General features: G+C 34.9%; 1 protein-coding gene across 1 annotated transcript in view; it reads right to left on the reverse strand.

The window, feature by feature from the left end:
• Positions 1 to 919: 919 nt before the first annotated feature.
• STAM (signal transducing adaptor molecule) overlaps positions 920 to 27,626 on the reverse strand; it is a 33,066-nt gene continuing 6,359 nt past the window's right edge. The window contains exons 2-14 of the mRNA XM_054635590.2: positions 23,267 to 23,351; positions 16,689 to 16,764; positions 16,503 to 16,598; positions 15,829 to 15,975; positions 15,467 to 15,557; positions 14,268 to 14,460; positions 13,846 to 13,940; positions 12,567 to 12,655; positions 10,897 to 10,984; positions 8,326 to 8,380; positions 7,855 to 8,008; positions 7,162 to 7,337; positions 920 to 6,023 (exon numbers count right to left, since the gene is read on the reverse strand). Of these exons, the coding sequence (XP_054491565.2) occupies positions 5,774 to 6,023; positions 7,162 to 7,337; positions 7,855 to 8,008; positions 8,326 to 8,380; positions 10,897 to 10,984; positions 12,567 to 12,655; positions 13,846 to 13,940; positions 14,268 to 14,460; positions 15,467 to 15,557; positions 15,829 to 15,975; positions 16,503 to 16,598; positions 16,689 to 16,764; positions 23,267 to 23,351 (1,595 nt within the window). The 3' untranslated portion in view covers positions 920 to 5,773. The remainder of the gene's footprint in view (positions 6,024 to 7,161; positions 7,338 to 7,854; positions 8,009 to 8,325; positions 8,381 to 10,896; positions 10,985 to 12,566; positions 12,656 to 13,845; positions 13,941 to 14,267; positions 14,461 to 15,466; positions 15,558 to 15,828; positions 15,976 to 16,502; positions 16,599 to 16,688; positions 16,765 to 23,266; positions 23,352 to 27,626) is intronic.

Here is a 27,626-nt window from a genome sequence, read left to right on the forward strand (position 1 = left end):
TTACCTAAGAGATAGGCAGTAAACTCAACATTAATTGCCTCTCCTTGATCCAAAACAGAACAAGTTTCATTTCTACACAATCTGCAGAACTTTTAATTCTATCAACTGAATAGACATTCTCTTGAAAGGCACAAATTATGCTACTGAACTAACCCACAATCCAGATAACCTCTTGTTCTAAGGGGTTTGCCTCACATTTTTAGGAAGACACCCTAAGAACAGGCAAACTGATACTGCTGCCCACTGCTCCCAAAGTCCCATGCATGGTGTCTACATCAATTTAAGCAAGAAATTAATGCTTATCATTGTTCTAAGAACGCAGCATACAGCTGTCAAGTCTATTAAGCTTCAATTCTGACAGCACTTTAAGATTCATAAACCAGGTTTTAGCCTGATCTTCAAGACACTTCACATTGATCAGAACACCAGGTTCTACACTACTTTGTGTTGCTGTCATCAGAAATGGAATGAACTGTCAAGCTACCAAACTGTCAAGCTACCATAGAATCAGCTTATTCATCTGTAACCAAATATATACATCAGACAGTACAGACACAATTGTTTCCATTTGTTCTTTAAAATCTCTTTAAAATACTGATGCTGTATTTACCAACAGATAGAGGACATGCAGCATACTCAAAATAACATCTACAATGGATTATCTGGGTTAGCTGAAGGAAATCAATGAGAGACTGTGTTTAAAAAGATAATGTAATTTATGTGTAAGCATCAAACAAGAACAAAAAGCCTACGAATCCTCCCCAACCAGAACAAAGAGCCCACCTCCACCCCATCTGAAACCAGAAAATGTAAGTACTTTTAACAGACCTTGCTTATTGTATCTCTAAGTCTTTCCAGCAAAAGAAGTTCTTTTCAGAATATTCTTCTATAAAATTTATAAATTGACTTTGCAACATAATGAACTAAATACTCCAACTTTAATATTTTGCATTCATACCAAAAACAATTAACAGTTTTTACAAATAGTGTTATTTACTAAAACAATTCTTGTACAACAGTGCAGTATATCTAAATATATACATATGCCAACATCAAAGGGAGCATCAAAACAAACAAAGCCAAACAAAAATGCACTTTGCTACTGTGTACACTTTATTAAAACCAAAGCAGACTGCAGCAGGTTTTTATTTTTCATGACATAGACAAAAAATATTTGGATTCCAGAAGAACATGCAGGATAGAACAAAAACTGCTACCACCTTTTTGCCAAGGAAGCAGCATGAAAAGGTAATTTTAGATCTGCAATTTACATAGTAGCAAATGGAATGTTTTTAAACACAACCATCCTAATTTAAGAAACAAGGTTTTTTCAAAAATGTACGTAGTGTTTTTACATACTGAAGCAAAAGTTCAAATGTCAAGGCTTTCTCCATGTTTTCCTATGGTGTTGGACAGTGTATGTATGAAGGTCAATATTCTTCACTGCAGCTGAAAATGAGAAAGGAGTAGCTGTAGTGTGGAGTTGATCAGCTTTACTAAGGTTGAATAACAAAGTAAAAAATGATTCTGCCTGCTGTTGGCAATGAAGGTTTTTGTAACTTTTATTCCACCTTTATCTTTAAAAATAACTCTTGCAGTTCTTAACTGGAAAAATTATGCTTCCTTGCTCTTCAAAACAGATACATACATATTCTCCAAAGGAAGGTGCAGTTGTGTAATTCAAAGTGCCAGTGTAGCTGCTCTAACTAGAGATGCCTTTTTCATTCTGTGAACCCCAGCAGAGAAGGAATAAGATAAGACCTTTGTATATAAAGACTGCACGGATATCTTTGAAATATGAGTGAAAAATAAAGTGATATTAGAGAAATTACTAAAAAAATTGGAGAATGAGGTATTAAGCAGTTCTCCAGTGTAAATCTGATGCTCCTGCCATCTAGAGGAAATCAGAGAACTACAGTAGCAGCCTAGAGTTGATCAGCAAAATATGTATATGGTATTAAAAGCAAATCCATCTCTGTTACATCTAACCATTTGCAATCTGGCAGAATTTTCTGAAGCTCAAATTTATTTAGTTCTCCCTGCCTCAAAATTCATGAACAGTATTTAGACATAAATACTGTGACATGAAGGCAGTATGCTGCTCCACACCTGTTGAAACATGCAGGAATTCTTACATTTTGCTCCTTTTTACTGCTATGTGCTTTGGCCAATGACATTACAGACACATCTACACAGCACCAGTTACTAAACAGAGTTGGGCAAATATATTGTGACTGTTCCTGCACACTCTGGAACACACTGCCATGATGTCAATACAGAAAATTTTAACATAGTACCCCAGTATTTTTCTTGGGAGGTTTTACAGTAAATCTTATACCTTTGTCATGCCCACATAAATTGAGATGATACACATGGCTAGAAAAACTTTGCTCATAAAAGTGAAATGCACAGAAGGCACTTTCCAGAGTTTGCTCCAATTCCTGCCAACCAAGACACTGAAATGCCCCTTCTGAAGTTAATTAGTATTTTTGTATTCCTTAAAGAAAGGGTTAAGTAAAAAAGGGTTATACAAAGTATCTGGAAGACATTTTAGCCTTAAACTGACAATTTACATGTAAAGAAACAAGACATTCAAAAATCAGGTCTTCTCTTGGAACATGAATAACATTTCCAATGATTCCTTACTTTCAAACAGTTTACATTCTGACACTTTATTTAATTGCTAAAAAGCTTTTCCACACAATAGCTGTACGAGTGCTTTCCCCTGCTCACTAACATTTCAGTGTTCAACACCATAATAAGGTAGAACATAAGTGAACTTGGTCAAAACAATGCAGGAACAAGGAATCTGAGAATAAATCATGGCAGAGAAGCAACAGCAATGACATCTCCAGGTTCATGATAACAAACCAGCAGAGAGGAGGTGAACTGAAGTATCATTTCTAAGCTGTAAGAGAGAATATTAGAGGATGACTGCAGAATTCATACAGTGACAGCATCTAGCAAAGTAGAAGGCATCACTTCAGAGTATCAAGCATACAGGGCACAACCAAGCAGAAAGACATTTTCTGATTAAAAAAATCAACATGAAGTAATACAGCTCCAAATTCAATTTAATCCAAAAATTGCACGTGAAATGGAAAATGTACATTGCAACAGAAACACTAAGACTCAGAACCTAAAATTCTAGTGACCTACTCCACCAGTTATAGACAATGAACTCTGATTCAAAGTCAACTAAAATTCCCAGCCTGCTACAGGAGATACCTTAGAGCAGTGACTTTAATAAAAGTATGGAGGAAAATAGAAAATGTCTATCTTTTTTCACAACTTTCATTACATTGAATTTAAAGGGGCACTGAATTTTAGCAAGTGGGTTTTTTTGTCATTATGAACATGAAAGGTGATTTTAATTTTCATAAAAATGGATGAATGACCAAAATAAGAAGAGAGAGCAGAAAAACTGTGATGCACATAAGGGTTCAGTGTTCAAATGAGAAACCAGGATCCAGCATTTCTGTAAATCAAGGAAAAACTTCAAAAGTTTTAAAAACAAAATGGTTTTTTTCTGGGTCATTTCTGTATGGAAGTTCCACATACCCTTATTAGGGAACATGTGACACAACATATGAAAACCTAAGAATACAATTGTTAATATCAAAAAGACTATCTTGATGCTTCAAGCTTCTTCTTGAATTAGGGACTAAGAACAATGGAATAAAAATTATTTTCACTTTTGTGTATAAATTATACATTTCTATACATTGACTATCTGATTTTGGAATAAGATACCTAATGCACACAGAGAACACTATCTAAATTATACTACAAGTTCTTTCTAAAAACATCACTTCTTCGATCCATAAAAAGTCATCCATGACACAGTATGTCAGATTATTATTTTTTTCTTTAGTATTTCCTTTCAAATTTCACAGCCTTTTGTGATGACACCAAGCACTGAAATAATTAATGACTGTTTGCAAGGATGCTTAGAAATTTTAGAGAAAACAAATATGTGAAAACCCTAGCATTAGATCAAGCAGCTGGCTAGAACATCCACAATGGGAAAAGATCAACCATGGGCACGTTTTGTAAGCACCCCAGTCAGAAGTTATGCAAAGCAGTCATCTTAAAGTATTTGGCAAAACACTGATGTCAATTAAAATAGTGAAACAAAGGAATGTTAGGTAACTGTGAACAGATGCAGGAGTACATGGCATAACAGAGCTCATTTTATAGTATAATGTACAATTGCAACATTTAATTCCAGAAGCATCACACTAAAATATAGTACACATAACAAACAACTTCTGACATACACACAGGACTAAAACCAGATCTGATGTTGAAGCCACCCAGTATTGCTCTAGTGAAAAGTAGAGCTGCTGGAAAAGATGAAACCAGGATGCATTACAAGATGGAATACAAACACAAATTAACAACAGTCTTTGTACAAGAAACTCTGCTCAAGCACACCTGAAATGCTGCCTTCCATTACCACATTTCTTTTGCAGCACCTCATCCACAGAAAGAAAATACCATGATTTACAAAGCCATGTGGCTAAGTTACTGAGGAACACAAGGGTTTAAAACAGGCTAATGCATGTTGCTGCAGAAGAGAATTTAAAGTAACCTAAAAGTGGATTTAGATGAGATGCCTCATGAACTATTCAAATTATAAAAGGGCTAATAAACTCAAATGGTACAACTGGAAATTGAAACAGACATTTAAGGCAGAAGTGTTTGTGTTAGAACAGTAAACAGAACAAATTGTTAAGCAAGGCCACAAGAGATATAATGAAGCCCTGAAGGTTTGTTCAGCAAAGTGATTTACATGTCCACAATTCTCCATGTTCTAATTAAGAAGACTTGAATAAAATAGTGTAATTCATGCTGTGTGTTCCAGTTTAAAACTCCATTGTTTCTCTTTCAAATCAATTCCTCTGTCTTTCTTTGGTGTAATCTCTACCAACACACATAGAATACAGTTGTGGTTCTCATTTTAAAAAACAACTTGGAAAAATAAATTACATGCTTCTCATGATAAAATGCTGTTCTGTTTCATGGTCCCATTACATGTTTAGCAGCCTCTGAATAGTAGTTTTAAGTTAGTAATTATGTCCAAAGCAGAATCATAATTTGCTTTTATCCCCCCAAATTATTTACTAGTTAACAAGTTTACTTTGGTAGATAAGCTATCTAATAGTCATGATACATTTGTGTTCAATTCAAGAAGTAGTGAAACTTAGATAAGTTTATCAATTCATATATAGACCTTAGCTTGTAATTGTAACCATGATATGCAGAATTACTGTTTTTCCTGCACTGGAAAAAGACATTGCATCTGTCTTAAAACTAGACAAAACTATGAAATATGGTTGTCAGTTCATGATTAAAATAAAATAGTAAAGCAAATTATTTTTAAACATTGTGTTAAATATATTCACATGACCACCATAATTATACGAAATGGGCACTACTGCAATCACACACTATATGTACATAACATATATGCCACAACAGTTTGCCATGGTTGAGTTTTCACAAACTAGCCAATTTAACCATACATAAATAATCTTGTACCAATTTTAGGCATTTTAAAAGGAATTAAATTTCCTAAATATATCAGTTCTTCCGCAAAATTAAAAAAAAAAATCCTAAAAAGTCAGTGCAAATTGAACTTGTTCACCAAGAGAGATTCTTATTAAGCTGAGGATAAACAAAGTTTAAGAGATTAAATGAAGGAACTCATAGAATCGCCAACCGCCTTTAGCAGAGGTTAAAGAAGATTAGGAATCACAAGTCCTGGATCCTATAGCAGAGCCTTCTGTGAGTAACTGTGCTGTGCTTGTTGAGGTGGTGGAGGCTGTGGCTGTTGTGGAGGTGCTTGCTGACTGCCTGCTGTCTGGGGCAGAGCTGTAGATGCTAAGTTATAGTTTGGCACCTGGGGCATATTAGTTCCAGCATTCTGATAAGCAGCAACATCAACAGTACCAGGTGGTGGACTATACACTGAAGGCTGGTTAGAGAAGGTACTTCCAGCAACAGAACCAACCATTGCACTGAAAAAAAAACCAAACAACAAAAATGAGAGAAAACATATTTAAAGTAGAATTAACAAACCATTTACCAACAGAACAGCAAAACTTTATTGCTTCTTCAGTTGTTCTATTTATACACACAAAAATCTTCTAACTCTGGACACACTGCATATTTTAAACTAGCCAATGAGTATTCCCATTAAAACTCAAACACACTCCTCAGATTTAAACATACAGTAGACACTCCCCATGAATTTAAAATTAGACCATGTATCTGTACTTCTGATTTATTTTAAGGTGCAATATGGAGTACCATCTATCTTCCAATCTATTCATGAAAAAAACCAAAACCCAACAAATTGTTTTAAATAGCAAAATAAGTCAGATGAATATGCAGAAATTCACTTTATCATTGTATGCTTTGATATCCCAAATAAGTACCTCTGGGGACAAAGACTAACAAATACTTTAATAACTCAGATGGATGTGTCTCCCAACTTTTTAGAATAAAATTACTCTCCATAGAGAGTAAACAAAACCAAAAAAACCCAAACAAACAAAAAGCAATTAACAAAAACCCACAAATCTTTCCACAATATAGGTAACTGAACCAAAACTTTGCATCTTTGCCCATCCAGCCAATGTAAAAAGCCTCTTTTAGCTTCCTTATTTGGGCAAGCTGTATAAGCTTTAGTCAGTATTCATTGCCCATTCATTTCTTTCCCAAAATGAGCAGAATTCTCCCCATTCTTCTGTAGTAAGATATTTGACAAATGAGCAGTAGAATTTACACTCAGAAATTATGCAGAGCCAGCCAGAGCAGCATATAATCTTCACCATTAAAACTATATTAAAAGTTACTACTAATTCTACTAAATAATGTCTGTATAATTTTCTCTGGTTTATATTAAAAAGCATAGAGCTACATAAATTACATATTTTGTATACAGAAAATTTAAAACTATATAAAATTAAAAAGAAACAATAAAAAACTCAAGTTTGTCAGGAATTTTTACCAAATACATGACACCAATAAAAAGCACTCTGGAAATGATTGCACTAAAGTATCATTCAGTTGTCTTTATTATACTCCTGTAATTTAAAAAAGAGTCTCTGTTTAAATTGATTTAAACTTGAATAGAAAAATATTTAAAATTACTTTGTGTAAGACGTCTGTGCAGGCTGACCAGGAATTACTGAGCTGGCAGATGGAGTAACTGTGCCTTGGCTGAGAGAAGGGAGCTGTTCTGGAGGAAGATTGTAACCTTGAATGGGGCCCATCTGTGCACTCCCTGCCACCAAATATGCATTACCTTGAGTTTGCCCTGGGTAAACCTAGGAAGTTAAATAAAGCAGTATTAGAAATAAAATACAAAAAAATTTGCTATTTAATATCTGACTTTAGAACTTAAAGTCTTCTCAAATCTTTTCGTTTCCTTTTTTTTTAAAGATCACTGAAGAGCACTTAGCATTTAAATTACTGAAGTTAAAAATAGTAATTCTTTCAAAGCATCATTTTCATATTGAATTATCTATGAGTAGATAGGGAGAAATTGTACTCCTTTTGTTGCTTATTTTCTTTGACCCACTATGCAAAGTCCTGGCAGTTTTAGTTTTTAATTTTATGCAACTTAAAGCCCAGGATGGGCTTTTTCCTTGATCAGAAGGAACTGAGCAGAAAAACACCAAATGCATTAGAACCCACAAAAGAAGAGCATCCAAAGCTTGTAGCTGAAAACAAATGCTTTCATTTTTATTTTTTTTACATATTGTGCAAAAAAACTAAGAGAAAACACTGCTCAGTCAGTGTGAACTTGATAAGGTCAATGGCTATTAAAGGCTACATCCATACCTGAGAGCCAGAAACACCAGATGACTGCATGTAATACTGCTGGTTTTGTAGTTTTGCATACATGGAATACATTGGGTCCTCATTCATCAATTTGTTATACAAAGAAAGAGCCTCCATTGCTTTCACATTGAGCTCTGACAGTTCTGAATGTTTCCTAGAAAATATATATTACAGTTATAATACATTCATTTTACAATTTAGATAACTTTATTATAGGACAGACAACATAGAGTAATTTCATTAAGTGTGTTAAGCAACTTTTTTTTATTGTGAACTGATGCTTGACAAGTGACAGAAAGTCAAATGGTATAACACTATAAATTGTTATGTGACTATGGGAAAAAAATCTTCAGACCTCTTCACATATTTTCTTTGCCAGTATTCATAGAAATTACAGTATTATCAAGTAATAACTCTGGTTTCTAAGAATGAATTTTAATTTCGGTCAAAGCACATGACTTTTCTTTTTACCTGTCTATATCCTCCAATTTTTCATCTATGAGAGGTCCCATCTGGTGGCACATTGCTAGAATAGAAACACATTAAAATATATCAGAGTAATAAATGTTTCCATACTGCAAAGTCAGAAAGCAATAAAAAAAATAGATAGAAATAGATGCTCATCCAATTTTGTTTTAGTTCATTACTATAAGCTGTATGTCAAAAAATTTTTAATAACAGAGGTAGCATCATGAACAATTCAAAAGTGAGACCCAGCTAAAGTTTTCAGTACTGGTACAATTTTAAAAATATATTTAAAAATAAAAATAAAATGAAACAAAGCACATTTAACATCCAGGAAGTATGAAACTAAAACTATTTTGCATTAAAGGTCCACATGAATTGAAATCTCTTCTTAAAGGAAGAAGATTTGGCACTGCAACCTAGATCATGTGCTCATCCAATTTTGCTACAAGAAGACTATGAAAACAATGAAGGAGAACACTGGTTGCAATGATTCAATCTGCACATCAAAGACACTAATTGAACATTAGTCTCACTAGAATTCTAACTGGGGGAATGGGCTCTTTCAAACCAGTGACATGTGCAAAAAACAACACAAAATTTTTCAGAATCAGAATGAAAAAGCATTAAAATAAACAAAAATGCACACCCCTTGCCTCCTTTCAGCACAAGGAAATGGAGCTCATCTACCTGCCAAGCAAACCATGGCTAATTAGCAGAAAGGCAGAGTTTGTCAAATGTAAAATAAACAGACACAGAAGCTGAAAGGAAAATTTAGGATATTAGAAATGCAGAAGGTCCTGAAAACATCTGAGCCATGACAAGTGACAGGACATCATTACTGAGTTCCTTGAAGGCAACTCCAGGTGCAAGAGGAGTTGTATGAGAGGTACCCATCTGCTTCTTTGAACCTGGGATCAGAAATACATTGGCAGAAATGTTGTACAAAGATGTAAAAGCTGTCAAAGTTCTGCCTGCTTTTATGTATAGCACAAAGTGTGACAAAAGGCATCACAAGGATTGCTTAGATGTCTGTTAACATGATGACTGCTCTGCTGCCAACTACAAACTCTGGGCTCCTGAACACATTAGGATGAGCTCTCCAGTTCAAAGACATTTGTGACTGGACATGTGGATGGCAGAAGAAAATGAAGTGATTTTTCTGTCAAATTTTTGCTATAGATATGTTTTGAGTCCTTGGTTCCTACCAGTGGTGGCAGATGCTGATCAACATTTGATAGAAAACCACTTTATTTTCTTCTGCCATCCACATGTCCAGTCACAAATGTCTTTGATCAGCATCTGCCACCACTGGTAGGAACCAAGAACTCAAAACACATCTACAGCAAAATTTTCAGAACCTATGCCAAAACCAGTAGTTCACCAAAGCCTAATTAAGTGTATAGCAAGTAATCTTGAATTACCATTGTAGAACTATATGCAGCCATAAGTTTGACATGTGCTGTTGCAGGTAGCTGGGGAGTAATCACCTGACCACACTATTGCCTTCAGATTCCAGGAGCAGTCCCATGGTTCAATATAAAATTCAGCATTGCTTTAATGATCTCACAATGTATTTTGAAGCAACTCCTAAGGTAAGCCATATCTGTAGGCTGGTTGACAAGCATACCTTTAATTTCTCTGCCTCTGTCCTGGATCAGATACAGGCAATCTGCTTCTTAGACAACAGCCTCTATAGCTATGTTTGGGACTTGAAAGAATAAAACCAGTCATGTTTCTTTTTACCTCTCTTTAGTTTAAGTGGAACTAGAATATGTGTAGACATGTTGCTGATGTGAGTTTCTGAAACAGGATTCATTTACAGACATGATGAACCAGATGGGTGTGGAAAGATGGGAGATATCTAAAAGTTTACAAACCTAATTAATTATTAACTTCTAGATAGATGTAGAAACTGCCATTTTTGTAACAAAGTCTGGTGTCATCTGAATTGTCACTTTAAGCCTATGTTCTGTCTCGTAATTGGGAAGTTTCTTTTCTTCCTTATCCAAAATTTAAAAATTTTGGTGCATCTATCAGCCTAGGTAAAATGATCTATAATGTCTCTATGAAGAGGTAGTCTAAACAATGACTCAAAGAGTAGGATAATTTGTAGCACTCTATGAGTTATTTGTTAATATGCAACTCCTCCAGAAATACACATGCAAGTGAAAGGCATGTGGGACACCCACAGGTCTATTCTAAATCTCTCTAGTATTTCTGCTTCCTCTCATGGAATCTTCCTGACACTCCTTTTGCCACTCATGCTGTGCTACCCTGTGAAGGAAAAAAATTATGAATGAATATGACCAAGTATTTCTGTGTCTTGAAAAGGGAAAATAATTTAGGAAACAGTAGAGAAAAGTAGATTTGTTTTAAGTTAATATTTTTGACTTTGGTCTCATGGATGTGGGAAACAAGAAGTGAGAAGATAATTATGGCTCAGGTACTTTTCTCAGGCATGCTTCTCGCATGCACACGAAACTGAAGTAGTTTCAGCTTAGTTTCAATCTGCATTGATACAGAAAATTACCACTGAGGAATACAATAATGAAAAAAATCATTCTTTTTTGTTACCCTCAAGATGAAGCAGTTCTGGGAGATCTGGCTGGTCATCAGATGGATCAGCACTTTGTAACATCTGCAAGAGTTGGTCCATTTTATCCTGAAACACAAATTGTATTATTAGGGCAAATGTGGCAGCAAGGGAATTAGCACTTTCAGGATAGTTAATTAAAGCAGCTGTTCACAACAGCCATTTTGATCTCTTGGCACTTCAGAATCAACTAGACTAACTTTAAGAAATTGCAAATTATATATGCTACTTTACAGGAATGAAGATACTTAACAAGAAAATGCTAAATGAGAAAAAATAGTTGTAACAAGTGGAATGTACACAATACTCCTTTATTCCTAGAAGTCCTTCTAAACATGTATTATTTTCTGAGCAGTTCCTATTTTTCCAGCCTAGATATTACATATGCAATACCACCACCTAGTGGGATTAGTGGAAATATTTTGACAGAAGACATTGAGAAAGTACTTCAAATTCACTGAAAAGAAATTTTAAGTGCATGAGGCCTATTCAGCATATGAGCCATGTCATTACCAATGTAATGAAGTGTTGTTTTAAGATGATGTTTGGAGGCATCTCAGGATTTACTTCAGAATAAGTTAAGTAAGGAGTTTAAGTGCAACCCTTTTGTAATAAAAACATCAAAGGTTAGAAAACAAACAGGCATAAAGTCTTTGAAAAATATGTCTTGGACTGAACTATATTGGTAAAGTACCAAAAACATAATATGTAAATTTTTTTAATCATTTATTAGCTGAGTACTATCAAATAAATAGCCTTTTTCACATTGAGTTATATAGGTTGTATAAAGGAAAACCATGCTTTGTCCTCCTTAAACCATGGAAAGTTTGGGAAAAGTCAAATTAACTACTTCCTTAAAAATTATACTGTGGCCAATTCAAAAACAAAAGAAGACACTGAAAATCAACAATGGACTCACAGAAAACAAAAGCTGGAAGGCTGAAAGCTCAAGGCAGGTCTCAGATAATCTATATCAGCAGGTTACAAACTTAGTACCTCCTGGGAAGAAGAGTTTTTGAGGTGGGATTTAAATAGGACTTCAGGAAGACAGTAACTGATTTCTCATTTCAAAAAAACAATGACAGAACCCAGGTTGAGGTAAAAAAGAAAAAAAAAAGGGGGGGGAAAATTTCCTGGACTGAATGTTCCTGGAAACCTTACAGGATCACCGTGGTGAGATTGTAAATATCTTACTAAATATTACTTACACAGAAACAGAATTTTAGACTTTTCAGGAACAGAAAGAGATCTTTCAGTCTGAGGGTAGACAGTGATGATTACACTGGAAATAAATCTAAGTGAGCAGTCAAGATGAGTATCTCTATGGTATCCTGAAGTACTTTAAGCAAAATTTGAAAGTAGATGTACCACTCAGCACTATGATTCTAGCTTGGAGGTAAACAGATGTACAACCCTCAAGTAGGGCCCTAAATGGAATGCAGTTGTAAATTCAGTTTCACAAATTCCTAAAAACTTCAAGACTCTTAAACAAAAGAGAATACTGAAGATTTTATTTATTACTTTAATGAAAACTCTCTTTCCATGCTCTTTTTATCACATTTTTGAAGTATGAGATGAAAGGGTTAAACATCACATATTTAAATGTCCCAGCAGTGCATTTTATACCAATCAGGATTTTTGCCATGCTTACTTCATCAATATAAACTGGTTCTGGCTCAGGTTCTATTGTCTCTACTTGAACTTCATCACTGAACTGCACTGTTTTCTTCTCAGCTTTCACTGTAAGATAAACAGCCAGATTTAATTTTACAAAAGAAAAAATAAACAATGACATAAATATTATACAACTAGTATAGGTTTTAGGTTCCTTGCATTTGAAATCTCTACTGTGAAAATTTTAAAAATTAGTATTTTATTGACATTTGAAAGCCACAGACCTAAATAATTTTCTTATCTGTAAATCACATTATAAAAAATAGATCAGTTCACACAACCTCAGCAGAAATATGTTTTAGCAAGTAAATGGCTTTATCATAGTCTCCCTATACATAACATATATTAAAAGGTTATCAGGATAAAAGACTCAGAAAAATTGACTGGAAAAAATAGGGCTACCAAGTCAAGTTTAAGATTAAACTGATAAAATCATCTATGACAAACTGAGCCTTCTTTTCTCCAAAGCAAAGTCCACAATTGAAAAGGTGTCAAGATTCTCTATTCTTTCTTCACCAAATCCTATATGCAAAGCATCTCATTCCTCTGTAGTGGAGACTAGCACAAAAAAGCTCTATATTTAGCAAAAAAGCCAAATATGACTCTTATTAGATAGTCTTAGCATAGCACAAATGACTGGTACAGCATATAATTCTGCTGACCTGCTCATACTTCTAGCACCCTCAAATTGAGAGCACAGAAGATTAATCTTGCAAACCCATGAGATTTACAGAAATCTTGAAGTCTTATCTCATATTTAATATTTTTATTAAATATTTAAAGTAGATTGGATGGATATAAATAAGCTGCATGCAGAAAATCCCTCTGTCCACTATGCACAGGTACATACCTACAATAGGTAGGTTTCTTGAACTATTTGAACACTGGTAATCTGTCTCCAAGTCCTATCTGCCATGGGGCCTGCAGTTCCACCTCAATTAGATATGTACCATTGCAACTGGACAAAAAGGCCATTTGGAGAAAAAGCTGCTGTTGTCCATGTCTGTCTAGGTGTCAATGGAGTGATTTCATGAGTCTCAAAGAAGCTGCTGACAAAGGCAGCAGCAGACAGCAGCATTTTTCAGCAGAAGACAGTTTGGGCAACCTTGGTCTGACTGTTGTTTGTGATAGCATAGCAAGGGCTCTTCACTTTTACTTCAATGATCACATTCACTTGCAACTGAACCCTATCATAAGGGGAAGGAAATCATGGCAGAGTTAAACATATATATATATATAAATGTAATGTTACTTACTCATTTCAGGCTCAGCAGAAAGATCAGCTGTTACAAAATTAGATGGAAACAATCCTATACCCTGATGAGTTTCACCTTTCCACCAATTTGGATCACTAAAGATTAAAAAAAAAATAAGTAAAGACCCCATACATCAGAAATCCCATACTCACATGGAACTTTCCTAGGAATTGCACAGTAAAGGCTTTTATATTACTAGCACATGAATATAACTTGCATATATGCAGAAATCTTTACACAGGAAATTTTATGCAAATATATTTATTTGTAAAAAATTGAGAAGATAACAAAATAAAGTATTAATACAAAAATACATTTCCATTCATTGCATTTCAAGGTATGCTTCTACATAGAAGATATAATTTTTTCTAATTAATTTTTACAGTTTAACATAATTCTAGTAGGCTTTCTACATAACTTACCTGTCATCAAGTATAGTTATAAGTTCTCCAGCTTTAAAAGTTAGTTCATTATCTTCAGCAGCCTCAAAATCGTAGATTGCACGAACCTTTCGGCCCTCATGTTTGTGGTTTGTTAAAAGGCTTGAGGTGCTTGGATACAAACTGGAAAGTGCTGTCTGCTGTTGCCTTTGTTCTTTTAGTGACAGCTCAATAGCTACAAAAGAAGAGTTACTCAGATGAAAATTCCCTATAAAAATGGGCTGATGGATATGAAAATTTAATTCTGTGAAAACTTTTAGTATAATTCTATTCCTGTTGCATTTTAATGACTTTGTGTCTGTCTCTTAGAATTAATGGAAAATAACAAAGAGAGCAGAATTCTGTCTGTGGATTTACTGAGGCTTCCAACATGGACAGGATGATTAAATAGCATTTAAGAACAAATATAATAACTCCACAAAGTATATTATTGTTACAACCTTGAACCGATGTAAAATATTTACATTCTTATTTTACATCTTACACCATGTTGAACTTTTCCAGATTGCTTGAAGCATTAAAAAGATACATCTGTTCCAGTGCACACTGGTTCTCTGTTAGACAGAAGCCCTTAGCCTGGATTCACAGAATCAGATTTACAGAGATTGGCTGAGGTAGGAAGGCACCCATGGAAGTCATCTGGTCCAATCCCCTGCTCATGCAGGGTCACTACAGCTGACTGCCAACAACAACTTTTTAATATCTCCAAGAAAAAAGACACCATGATATCCTTGGGAACCAGGTTATCATGGTTATCCCATGATAACCTGTGCTAGGGCTTGGTCACCTTCACAGTAAAGTCCCTCCTTAATTCATAATTAACAAAACGATTTTTTGCTTAAACAAGCAAAAATTTGCCCCTTCCTTTATTTCCCTCCCTATCATTCCTTGAATAATTTCATATTTCTGGGTCATTTTCAATTGAGCTTGACTGAGCAGAGAAGTTTCACTCATATTAAACTCAGCTCAAGTTTGCAGAAAAAAATGGATCATATTTAAGAAGGGGCAGTGTGGAGACAAATACTATGAAACTCATGCAGATATGGTTTGAGACACAGATCTCTTTAAATGTAGACTTTGGGGGGTTGACTATTGAAGAAACCATTAGTAACACATACAGATTGACTACTGTTCATTTAAATAAATCAATATGCATCATGTCAGCAAATAAATGCACTCACCTTTAGCTAAATCCTCCTCTTCCTTTTTGGTGGCTACTGTACCAGGATCTTTGGCAACTAGAGCTGGACTTGCTTTTGCCTGTTCAGCAGCCTAGTCAAAAGTAAAAGATGTAAAAATGAATCCAAGAAAAAACTGACAGTGCATTAAGTTCACCATTTTGCTTTGTATTCATCTGCTACATAAAAATCTAAAATAATTTTGACCATTTCACTCCTCAAAGAAATGTTTTATTAAGACAAGGTAGCTTCCATTTTGTTTGCCAAACATTCTAGAATTCAAGACTACAAACTGTAAAATGCAGAGCTAAGGATAAAAAGAATTTGTGAAACACTTTGACAACAACCACAAAAATCTAATATACCTGTGAACCAATAGCTGGGAAAGTAACTCCTTGCTCCTTAAGATTTTTTATCATAGCAGATATTAAACTAAGCTGTGGGTCATTCTTGAATTCATCAGTCCATTCCACCATAAGGGCTTTCAGCTTTTCACAAACTTTTGGATGACCCTGCATGGACAATAGAAACTAGTTAAATGATGTAAGAATCTGGTCTTAATTTCAAGTAATTGCATGTTACTGTCAATATAAAACATAGATACCTTACTTTGTAGTCAAGTTTAGCACTCAGTCTTTATTAGAAAGGGAGAATTATACATCGGCATTGTGTTTGTGCCAGTACAGTATGTGCTAGGCCCAAAATAAAGTAAAATAAGATTACATAGAACCCCCTGTTCTATCTCCATTTCATCATATTTGTATTTAATGTTTTACTGATGTTATTTAAAGTGAAAATATAGTAGCTTATTTATAAATTAACACGCCACACCTCCCCCAGACAGAATACCTATGTTAACTAGTATGAAGTGGCATTCAGGAAGTTCTGAGAGCCACAGTCTTTACAGTAATCTTCTCTCCTTCCCCTCCCCCCTCTTTCCAGTCCTCTAAAAGTAGATTCCATTCCACTTTCAGATTATCCCAATTCACTACCTAATTTCACTTACAAGTGAAACGTAAAAGTCAATGCAATACATTACCTTATTCAACACATTGCTTACTTCACTGGCAAAATCTCTTGAACAGACTTCTAAATGAAAGATTTTGCCACAGTTTGATACACATGCTCCTAGAAGCTAATGAAAGAAAGATTAAAGGAGATTAGAGATTTTTTTTTGCAATATAACATTTCAGGAAGAAAATGAACTACATGAAAAAGAACCTACTGTTAATGCTTGCATAGCGACGTGCGGATCTTTATGGTTCACTCTCTTCATAATAGAGCGGAGGCAGTCCTTAGGCCTGAAAAACACAGTCCAGCTTTAAAAATATGGAATGGAATGAACATTTCCTACTGCACACATGACAATGCTGACAACATTAACAGACAGCAAGATCTCCTGAACACCGTGAGTAAATTATTTAGTAGCTTATAATTTAAAACAAGAACATTTAAAAATAAATTAAACAGCATAAACAGTTGTAGCCATTTCTATCTGTAGGATTTGTATCTCTCTTAATTATCAAAACCTTTCAGTAATTTATATTACTTCTTGTACTTAGAGCAAATTACTGTAAATACTCCAGAAATGCATAAAATCCCTTACAATTAGAGAACTGGAATTCTCTTTAGTCCATGCATCTACTCCTCTATATTTCACATATTTATGTAAGAACATTTCTTTACATACTGATTTATCAACACCCTTTTATTTTGAATTACCGCCATATTCCTCAAAGTCTCTTTTAATCTACAGAATAACATTAATAAAGAAGACATGTAATGAACCAATAATTTCTAAAAAAACCTGTTAGACAATCTACATTAAAGTTACAAAACAATTAAATACAGAATTCAAGTCTTACCTATGTTGTGGTAGATAGAAATAACATGAAAAGCAACTTCAACAAATAATTTGAAAAGGGACTTCAGAAAGTTTAACATATTAAAATGTATGTGACTTTCTGCTTTCTGACACTTTGTTCCATCTATAAAGTAATGGAAAGCTGAGCCAAGCTGAAGTAGGAATTTTCAAGGGCATAAAATCATTATCTGTTGAACAGCCCTGGAAAGATAACCCTGGAAGAGGGTAAGTAAAGAAGGAGGAAAAGAGAAGGTAAATCTAAACTAAGAGATTTTACACACTTATGGAGTTTACACATTTATAGCATGGCTGTCTTTGGAAGCAAAAGTATTTTTCTGTTGAACTGATATCCAAAAACTAACATGAAACTCAGGTATTAGTTACATCACTGCTTGGCTATACTATATTTGGCAGTGTCTACATTTTACAGAAATGTCCACCTCATATTTAGTGCCACTAATTATAGAAAGTGCTGTCACACAGCACAAGTACATATCATTCAGTGTATACCTTCACATACCAATTATTACAGATGAAGGCTTTAAGGCAAGTGCTACCTTTTATCCATTAATTATCCAAGACTTCTCATATGTTCACTTTAGTTGAGAAAGAATACAAGCTAAAATTGTTAGAAATAACTGCTTTCTTTAACCATTAGTTTATGAGTAGGATTAACAATGTGATATGATTGCAAGCTCAAAAAAGTTCTTGCCCATTGTGAAGCCAGTATTTATAAAGGCAGGGTGCAGGATCAAGAACTTAGCAGTTCAGGAACAGGATCATTAGCCTATGATGTTTTTTACAAAGGAATCCAAAGTAATATTAAAAGTTAGAAGAAAGCCTCAAAGCCAAATGATCATCCACTTGTCTCAAGTACAATCTACTTGTTTATATATTTAAAAGAAATGATCAATGCTTGAGTGTTAAATGTTTTTAAATACTCAAATGTTTAAAATAAGAAAAATTTTGATTACATGTAGATAGGAAAATAATCCAGGTGTACCAATCTTTAGTCACACAGAGTAAGAAGACCTATTCTAGACAGGCCTGTAATTCTTATTTTTACTTCTAATTAATTCATCACATAATTTAGTGCATAAATTATGAGAAGCACTATGCAGAAACCAGAGGAAAGCATGCACTCTATGAGTGTAGAATTCTGTCTACTTATTAGGCATCTCTCCAAATTGTACTATACAAATATTTGGCCACAGGTCCACTCCAATGATGATAATTTCAGAGGCACCACAATGAGTAGTTATAACAAATAAGTAGGGTGAAAATATGGCAAGATATAATAGAAGCTATGTATCATATGTGGCATCATATAGTATCATAAACCAATTCATATAGAAAATACTCAATGAATTTCAGATTTAGTTTTAGAAAGTAGAAAAAAAATCTGATTATATTATATTTAACAAGGACACAATTAGCAGCATTTGCAATATAAAATACTACTCTGCACAAAACATTTCAGATATGTTCAGGAATTTATTGTTCATTTACAGTTTAAGGTAACTCTGTGGGACACAGCTTTCCTCCTTGCAGCTTCAGAAACAGGCTGGTCATTAAGCTTCCTGGTCAGCCTAGAGACATACACTGCAATTACAATGCAAAATTGAGATTGTGTAATGTGAGGGGGGAAAATGGAAGACACAATGGAAAACTATCAAGTAAGCAAGTTTGCTGCTCTCTCTTGCATGAACAAGCACGAAAACAACCAAAGAAGAAACAGCTAACCAGAACACTGACTTGCTGAGGCAGTGATTAATCCCTAAGGAATCAAGACAAAGTTAGGCAAGCAGCAATATGGACAAACCATTTCTCAAAGACAATTTGCCAATACCCACCCCCAACAGAGAGCACTGCAATGAACGTTTCTATTTTCTCAACACTTGGTGCAGCCTCTCAGCCACTGACTCCATTTTTTTCAGACATCTTTTTTTTTTTTTAAGTAACTTTTCTTGAAAAAACCTGAAGTTGTGAAAGTTTCAATGTAGACTGGTATGTCTCATGAAATAAACAGTACAAGTGTCTCAAAGCCAGATGCAAACCCGATTGGCTAGCATTGAAATTACTGAAGAAGGGGGGGCATCTTTGCTAAAATATACCATACCTGTCCATTGATTTTTCCTTTTATTCTGTTTAATGAACCATCCAAATTTCATACTGTTATTTTATTCTGAGATGATAAACTATAGCTTCAGTTTTGTAAGCATTTTCATTGTAGAAAAGCAACACTATGCAAAAATTGATACCTTTCCTGTAGTCAGATTTAAAATGCCAGTCAAATATACAATCATAGAACATCCTGAGTTGGAAGGGACCCTCAAAGATCATTGAAGTCCAACTCCTGGCCCTGCAAAGGATGGCCTCAAGAATCACTTCATGTGATTAAAATTTTAAAAAATTTTAAAATTAACAAGTTTTAAAGAATGCTGTACAAAACCAGGAGGCAGAAAGGATTGCCTCTAACAGTAAAACCTTTGTTTTAATCATGTTTCTATGCTGAAAAGGCAACTTGCTCATTGAGCTAATATTGGCAAAAAACAGGATGCAAACAATGTGATGTGCAACTGCTGAGCTGTATGAGCTCCTAATGGAAATTCAGAGATTAAAAAAAAGTGTTGTCTCATCATTAGACAAATTTTAGATCATCTAAGAACCTGATATGTGAAGCATGCAGAAAATGTTAATTCTGTACTACATAGAGTAGTATTTCATATAGGCTATTGTAAACAAGTCATACTGTTTAAAATATGACATATTTTCTGTCTTTCCTGTGTTTTCTATAAAAATTCTAATAACAACTCTGATTTTGAAATTCACAAAAAACCAAGAAAGTAGTCAAAGAGAGGGATTCAATGGAATTCTAACTTGCTAAAAATCTATTTTAGTTGTTTGGATTAAAGTAAGCAAGATAACATTTTCAGCAATTTGTAATTCTTGGTATGGAGAGAATTACAACATAAAAAATAACAGTAGCAATTATGTTATGGAACTGGAACTAATTTATCTTATGAGAAAATGCAACACCTTTGTAGCATAACAGGTTTCCAACAATTAATCTGGATGCCAACAAGTTTGCAGACAATGTGCTATACCAGAAGTGCTACTTAATGAATAAGTGTTTTTCTAGGCTGCTGTGGCTTCAGGTGTAAGGCAATCCACATCTAGAATGCTGCAGGATGCAATGGAGTTTGTAGACTACTACAAAGAAAATCCACAAAAGAGAGATTTTTGTAATCTAAACTTCTGCCAAGAACAGTAACAAACAGCTTGTACTAGAGCAGAATTGGTTAAAAAATTAAAGCCAATCCCAGTTAAGAAGACTTGCATCCTTGTAAGAGGAACTTAAACTGCAGGAGAATTTCAAACAGCTAAGCATATCTCATTTAAACTTCTTAATGGGAAACACTGTATTGCTTTACCTTACTACTGCATGACATAATCCATTAAAAATAAAGAAAACCCACTCTCAGCAAGTTTTAAAAGAATCTGAATTTAAGCAACAAGTCAGCTGGCAGCCTATTACAAGCAGGATAAATACTACAAAGGTTAAAGTCCCACTTCTCTTTTATAAAACAATTTTATTAAGAAAAAGATTAAACTACAAATACACAAAAGAAAAAGACCAAAACACAAACAAACCTCAGAAATCCTAAGAATTTATCTCCATATTACCAGATCTCTAGCTTTATCTGTACTGCTGTCTCTTGCAGCTACACACATTCGAGCACTGTTCAGGCTATGTTGCTGTTCTAAATTTCATCTGTGGAAAGGCTTTCAGTGATTAAATAGAATACTGAAACATTCAATAATATAGTTACTGTTACAAGCTTGGCATCAGCGTGCTCAAGGAATAGAAATGCAATTTTACATATAAAGACTAATATGAAACATTATTAACAACTTGCCAGCTGTTATCTTAACTACAGTTATACTCAACAGCAGAGAAGTCTCAATATGCTGTGCTATTTTTATGTACTCCTCCAGAGACCATTTCTAATCCCAAGGAATAAGATTATTTGCAAACCTGTCCTTAGGAACAAAAGTCCCAGGTGGGACTGTGTTGTCTGGCATCTCATACTGCTTCTAGCAGTTCTAACAAGGCAATCCAAGTCACTCTCAGAGAAGCCTTCCACTGCATCAGTAGCAAAACTTTCTTCTTGAGTTTGTTCCATTCCTAAATTTTTTACAAGAAATGCTTCAAAAAGGTGTATTTTAAACATTTCCAAGTCCTAATACTACACTGACTGAAAGCACTATAAATACTCTGAAATTGTCTTTAAACTGTATTTTTTAGTTGCTAGTTCAAATTATACTTTATCTTTTCTTGTCCAAAAAGTAATTTCAGGCATAAATTCTATGAAAGAGTTCAGTAAATAATCAAACATGAAACATTAGCAGCCCATATTAAGATGTGTTTAATTTAGTATCACATCTCCAAAATGTACATTTTCCAAAGCCCTGCTGGCAGAGAATAGCTTCTGAAAACAAGGAGAAGAAACACAAAGCCTTGTTGTTTTCTGTGACAAAGACACTGGTGGTCTGATGGTGAGAACAATGGAGGGCAGCAGATGCTTTATACCCTGGTTTTAGCAAATATTTGACATACAGCTGATGCCTTTGTTGTGTCCTTATCACATAGCCAGTGAAATATGGGCTGGATAAAAGTGGGTGGAAAACTGGTCTCCTAGGCTCAAAGAGTTGTCACCTGTAGTGCAAATTCCAGCTAGCAGGCTGGAATCCTTCAGGGATTTCTGCTGGGAACAACAGTACTCTCAGTAACTTACTGACCAGAGCAAGTTGAAGGGGAACATATCAGTACACTAGAGGCCATGGATAATGTTCAGAGGGACCTGGACAGGCTGGAGAAATGGGCACACTGGAAATTCAATAAGAACAAGGATAAGGTACTGCATTTTCAATGAAGCCAGGAGCTGACCACATGAAAAGTAGGAAATTATCTGCAGGTTCTATTGGGTGAGAAGTGTCAGCAGCACAGCCTGGCAGCTAAGACAACCAACCACATCCCAGCTGAAACTATGGGCCAGCACAACCAATAAGGTCAGGAAAGTGACCCTTTTCCCTCCATTTTGCACTTGTAAGATTGCATCTGGAGCATTTTGTCCACTTTGGTGCTCCCCAGAGCAAGAAGGCTATTTACACACTGCCCTAAGTCAAATAGATAGCTGCCAGGACAGTCAGGGAGGGTCACATACAAGGAAAAGATGAGAGAGGCGCTTTCAGCTTTGAGAAAGGCAGCCAAAAAGTGGGGCTTACTGCTTTCAACAAGCAATTAATCAGAGTATACACAGAAGATGCAGCCAGATCCTTTCTTAGAGCTGCAGAGTCACAGGGCAAGATGCAACCGACAAGTTGGAACCGTAAAAATTGCAAACAGATTGTTTTTTTTATCTCCTTACTTAGTAAGTAGAACTAGTTAAATACTGAAACATGCTGCCCACAGAAGTTGCAGAACCTTTGACCTTGGAGGCATTCAAGACTCGACACGGTCCTGAGCAACCTGATCTAATTAGACCTGTTTGAAGCTGGGGGGTTGGACTAGATGACCTCTGGAGGTCACTTCCAACTTAGATTATGATTCTGTAAGAAAAATGCCTCATGAAGCTTCCTGGTTTACAGGGATACTGCTAAAACATATCCATTTATTTTATCTGCTACACTGGCGGAAAGCTGCTGTACACAAGTCCTAATTTTAACACATCAGCCAGTATATCCAAAGTAAGGATTGCAAAATATTTCAGCAGAAACCCCATACACTTTCCTTTTATTTGTAATCAATTTAAGTTAAATTCAGCTGTTGTAGAAGTTTGTAGAAGATAACAAAAAATTCAGTCCTCTCACCTTGGTATGAGACTGAAGTAACAGAATTAAAAACGTTTGGGGAGGAAATTCCTGAAGTTACTTACCCTGTGCGTGACTGTCCAACTTTATCACAGATGTCTAAGATGAGGCCCCAGTCCTCTGCAGTGTTCATCTCACTGGTTGCTTTCTCTGATAAATAAAGTACAAATAAATCAAAATACAAATTTTTTAAAAAATTTAATTGTTAGCAAAGACATTGATGTATTACCTCTTTGTATAGTTCTAAATGTATGAAAAATCCCTATACTTAATAAAACTCATATATTAACAATGTTGTATCTAATTCCTTTTAATTTTCTAATGTTCACTTGTGACCATTAATTTTAATTAATAAGCAAATATATTTTGAGGTTGTTTTATCACATCATAAAGATGCACACAAAATATGACACAAGCAGTATAACTATCAATAGATTTTTTTCCATTTGAAGTATAAAGTTTAATAGGATATGAATACCCAAAGCATTGGTTCACTGTTTGCAGAGTCAGATACAACTGAATTTATCACCTCCTCAGACACTAAAGTGCTGCGTCTTGCATTTCCTTTCATGTATTACATCTCAACAAGAAAGATTTAAAAAGTCATCATAATCACTAAACTTCTATATTCCCATTCTTACTTCTGCTTTGGATGGAATATTTCACTGTTTCTTTTCAGCTATAAAGACTGCTAAAACAAAGTTAATTTCAAAGAAGCCACTGTGACTCTTTCTTCCAAATTTTTTGAATAGGACAATAGTCCCTGGTAAAGACTAAAGAAATAGAGAGAGGAGATAGAGAAGAAATATATTCAATGTCAGAAGAAAAAAATAGACTCCCTCTCTATTTGTCCTCCCACAAAAGCTTAATTACAGTAAGGATAACAATAAATAAAAGCATTAAAGGAAACTGGGCCTTACACTGCAGCTCAATAGAAGATTATCTAAACACTGATACATCAGCTCAGGACTGGAGAGCATAAAGGAATGTCCCAGCATTTTTAATTACTAACCAAAAAGTACTACAATGGGCATAGAATAATACAGAAACTTTGTTTCCCATCCCTGCTCTTCATCTAATGTTTACAGCTTCATCTACAAAACACAAAATATGCCTCAGCAGTAAATACCATCCTTCAGGGAATGTCTTGGACTACTTAGCTTTATGAAAGGAACCAAAGATTTCCTATAAAAACTTCTCTGCCAGGAAAGATTCATTATCTAGATTAGCACTGGCAAAATTGCAAAGACAAAGACAAAGTAAAACATCTAATCTCCACAAATTACAAGGATTCCTCATATCTAAATTGATAGTTTTTCTTATGAATGAGTTTCCTACAAATTGATGTAGGTTACAGTTAATTCATTTCTTAATTCAAACAAAAATGCAGAAAAGCAAAACTCTATGTTTATGTGCTCCCAAAGTATTTCTGAGGAAAAATTCAACACTGACATATATACAACTGAAATGATAACACATCAGCTCTATGGCCTGATGCAAGTAAAGAGCAAAACAGTATAGGGAAATCCTAAATGGAAGTTAGTTACTATTCTGTATGTTCTCTCAGATAAAGTAGAGGGACATTACCTCTTCTCTCTAAAACCTATCAGAAAACTTGTTTGATTAGAAAAAGCATTCATAATCAACAGAAATATCAAAAATGATGGGTAGACATCATGCTAACATCTAGTACTAAGATATACCAGCTGATCAACCAACCACTTCATTTTCCCTTCAGTCTGCTCTTGTTCCAATTCATGCTTATGACTAACAGTCATAGAGATTTGTGATTTTCAGGTAAGACACTTGAACTCAATGCCTTGCATGAACCATCACAGACCAAGGCAGTCTTCTGAAATTGCAGTCTATGCACACAGCAGCTGTTCTGCTCCAAAGACAGTCTCCACTCTGTAGCACCAGAACTGCTTTTTTTTTTTAGGAAACTCAGAGCCTGAGTTTCCTACACTGCGTTCCTCAGACTGAAAGCAGCTGATAAGCACAGTCCAGAGACACACAAAACAGACCACATGGAGGCAGTTTACTTCCAGGACTCCACTGCTTCAGTTCATTGCTGCTCTACTGGAGCTGTACCAGCTCCAGTCAAAGAATGCCTGCACAGTTCTCTCCAAAGCCTTCAGCTCCTGCCAAGCCCCGAGCTCACAAACCCACACTGGTCACTCTTGCCCAATGCTGCACTTCAGTTGGCACATCCTTTAGCAGAGAGATGAGCAATCCAATGGAACTGGAACCTTGGTATTTTCCATTGTTCTACATAACAGACAGTTGTCTGTATTTTTGACAACAATTGATCCTTCTTTCCTCACTATGTCAGCAAAGAGATATGACATAGCAATCAATTATGTATTCTAAAAACCAAGGAGTAAACTAAAGCATGTTTAATGTTTTACTATAACAGCAAACTGTGCTTTATGCTAATTTAAATACTTTGGCTAAAACTACAAATAAGATAGCGATTGATGAAATCCCTGATCCACATTAACTACACCAATTATAGCCTTTATTTTAATTATCAATGAGAACATTTTGCAAATTTCTCTATGAGTACAATTACAAGTTTTTTGCTATGACCACGTTCTTCCTTGGCAGTCGAAGTTAGTCCTATATAAAAAGTGCCATTTGCTTGTAATGCCTTCCCCTAGGATATTTCCTCCACCAACAAACATTAGATAGTTTCTTAGTAAATTTCAGCCTGAAACCAAATTTCACTGTATACTTTCAGTCTTCTGTAGTAACAATCCAATAAATCAATCAGATAACAAAATTAATGGTAAGACAAGAGAAAAAAAAATTGCCTCTGGAATTCTACTTAAATTCTGTCTCAAACAAGGGAAGTTAAAAGTTAAGAACATACTGAGAATGTTGGCAGCAACTGTCTGAGCTGACTGTCCACAAAAAAGGCCTCTTACTAATGCTATGCCAAACACAAAGGAAAAAGGACTACATCACAGCTCTCTTCCATGAGGCTGCATCACTCAAATTCAAGGCATTGTTTTCAGAGCACAAGCAAGGCCTACAATAGTAATTTTAAGCAGTGCAAGACTGTACAATCATATGTTGTGTCAGGTTAATTTGTAGTAATTAATAGTTATTATTAATCCTAATTACTATTAATAGTAGTTAGTAAAATAGTAGTTTTACATTTTTTAAACTGTTTTTTTCTTTGGTTGGTTTTTTTTTTTTCATTACTTGCCTTTACCGCTCACCTTTATTTTTTCAGGAGTTATTTAAAATTCTTTTCTTACCAGTAATTCCATAAAGACACACACACATATTCATAGGAGCCACAATTTCAGAGGAAAACAATAACTGGATCTATGGGTTCTTTGGTCAAAACCAACAATGATTGGGCACACACCTTTCTAAATTATTTCAACAATTTATTTAGTTCCTAAAACAAAGACAGAAGAGACAAAAAACTTATATCATTTTTTGGCCATTTTGCAAGGCACAGACCTTGGAATCACTACGCCTCTCTCCTTACACTTCTGCATTCAGAACACTAGCCATACTGGGCCAGACCAGTTCCAACTTGCCCAACATTCAATCTCTAAAATATATATTATACCTACACCAGACACCTAGGAAAACATAAAAGAGAACAAGGTAAGCATTAATTGTACTTTCCTACCAACACACCTTTCAGTGACCAACAATTTGCAGCTTTGTAACTCCTGAGTCAGAATTGGTGCTCCAACCACACAAACATTGTCATAAATCACACACAGAACAAATAAAACATTCTGAAGCAAAATGCACCTCATTTGACGGAAATCTCAGCTGTGTTTGTATCTTTAGCTTCTCAATAATCTGTAGAATATAATGTCCTTTAAATAAAGCACCTACATGTTGAAATAATTCTTCCAAACATATATTGTATCTTTTTTCATGGCACTGAATAGCACCTGGCTTCTAAGGAAAACATCATTCCTCATTACAAATGCCATAGAAATGAAATATCTCACTGAAATACTGTACCTAAAGTCCAGAAGACAGTTACACCTATTGAATGAGAAGCCAGGCCAAAAAGATCTAAATATATGAGTTTAATTCCTTATGCATTCGTTGAAAGTACACAGGCTATTGCACAGCTCTTTTGGGATATCTAAATCACCCTGCCTCTCCTTGTGTCCTAAGGTTCATTAAGTGTGTTGAGGCCCCATTTCCCTCTAATTTACACAAACCTGAATGCTTGGAGCATTAATAAAATTCTGTTTGCTCCTCTGGTTTTATGCATTATTTATAAATTATAGGCAAAGCAAAAATTATTTGCATTCTGATTCTATTTGAAGTTCCCTATTACATTCAAAACACAATTGCAGTTGATTATTTTAGGACAGAAGAAAGAAAAAAAAAACCACCTTTTCTCAGAAATAAAAATAAATATTACCTAAAATACATGCCTGT

The sequence above is a fragment of the Agelaius phoeniceus genome, chromosome 1, assembly GCF_051311805.1.
Source record: "Agelaius phoeniceus isolate bAgePho1 chromosome 1, bAgePho1.hap1, whole genome shotgun sequence".
Classification (NCBI taxonomy): Eukaryota; Metazoa; Chordata; class Aves; order Passeriformes; family Icteridae; genus Agelaius; species Agelaius phoeniceus.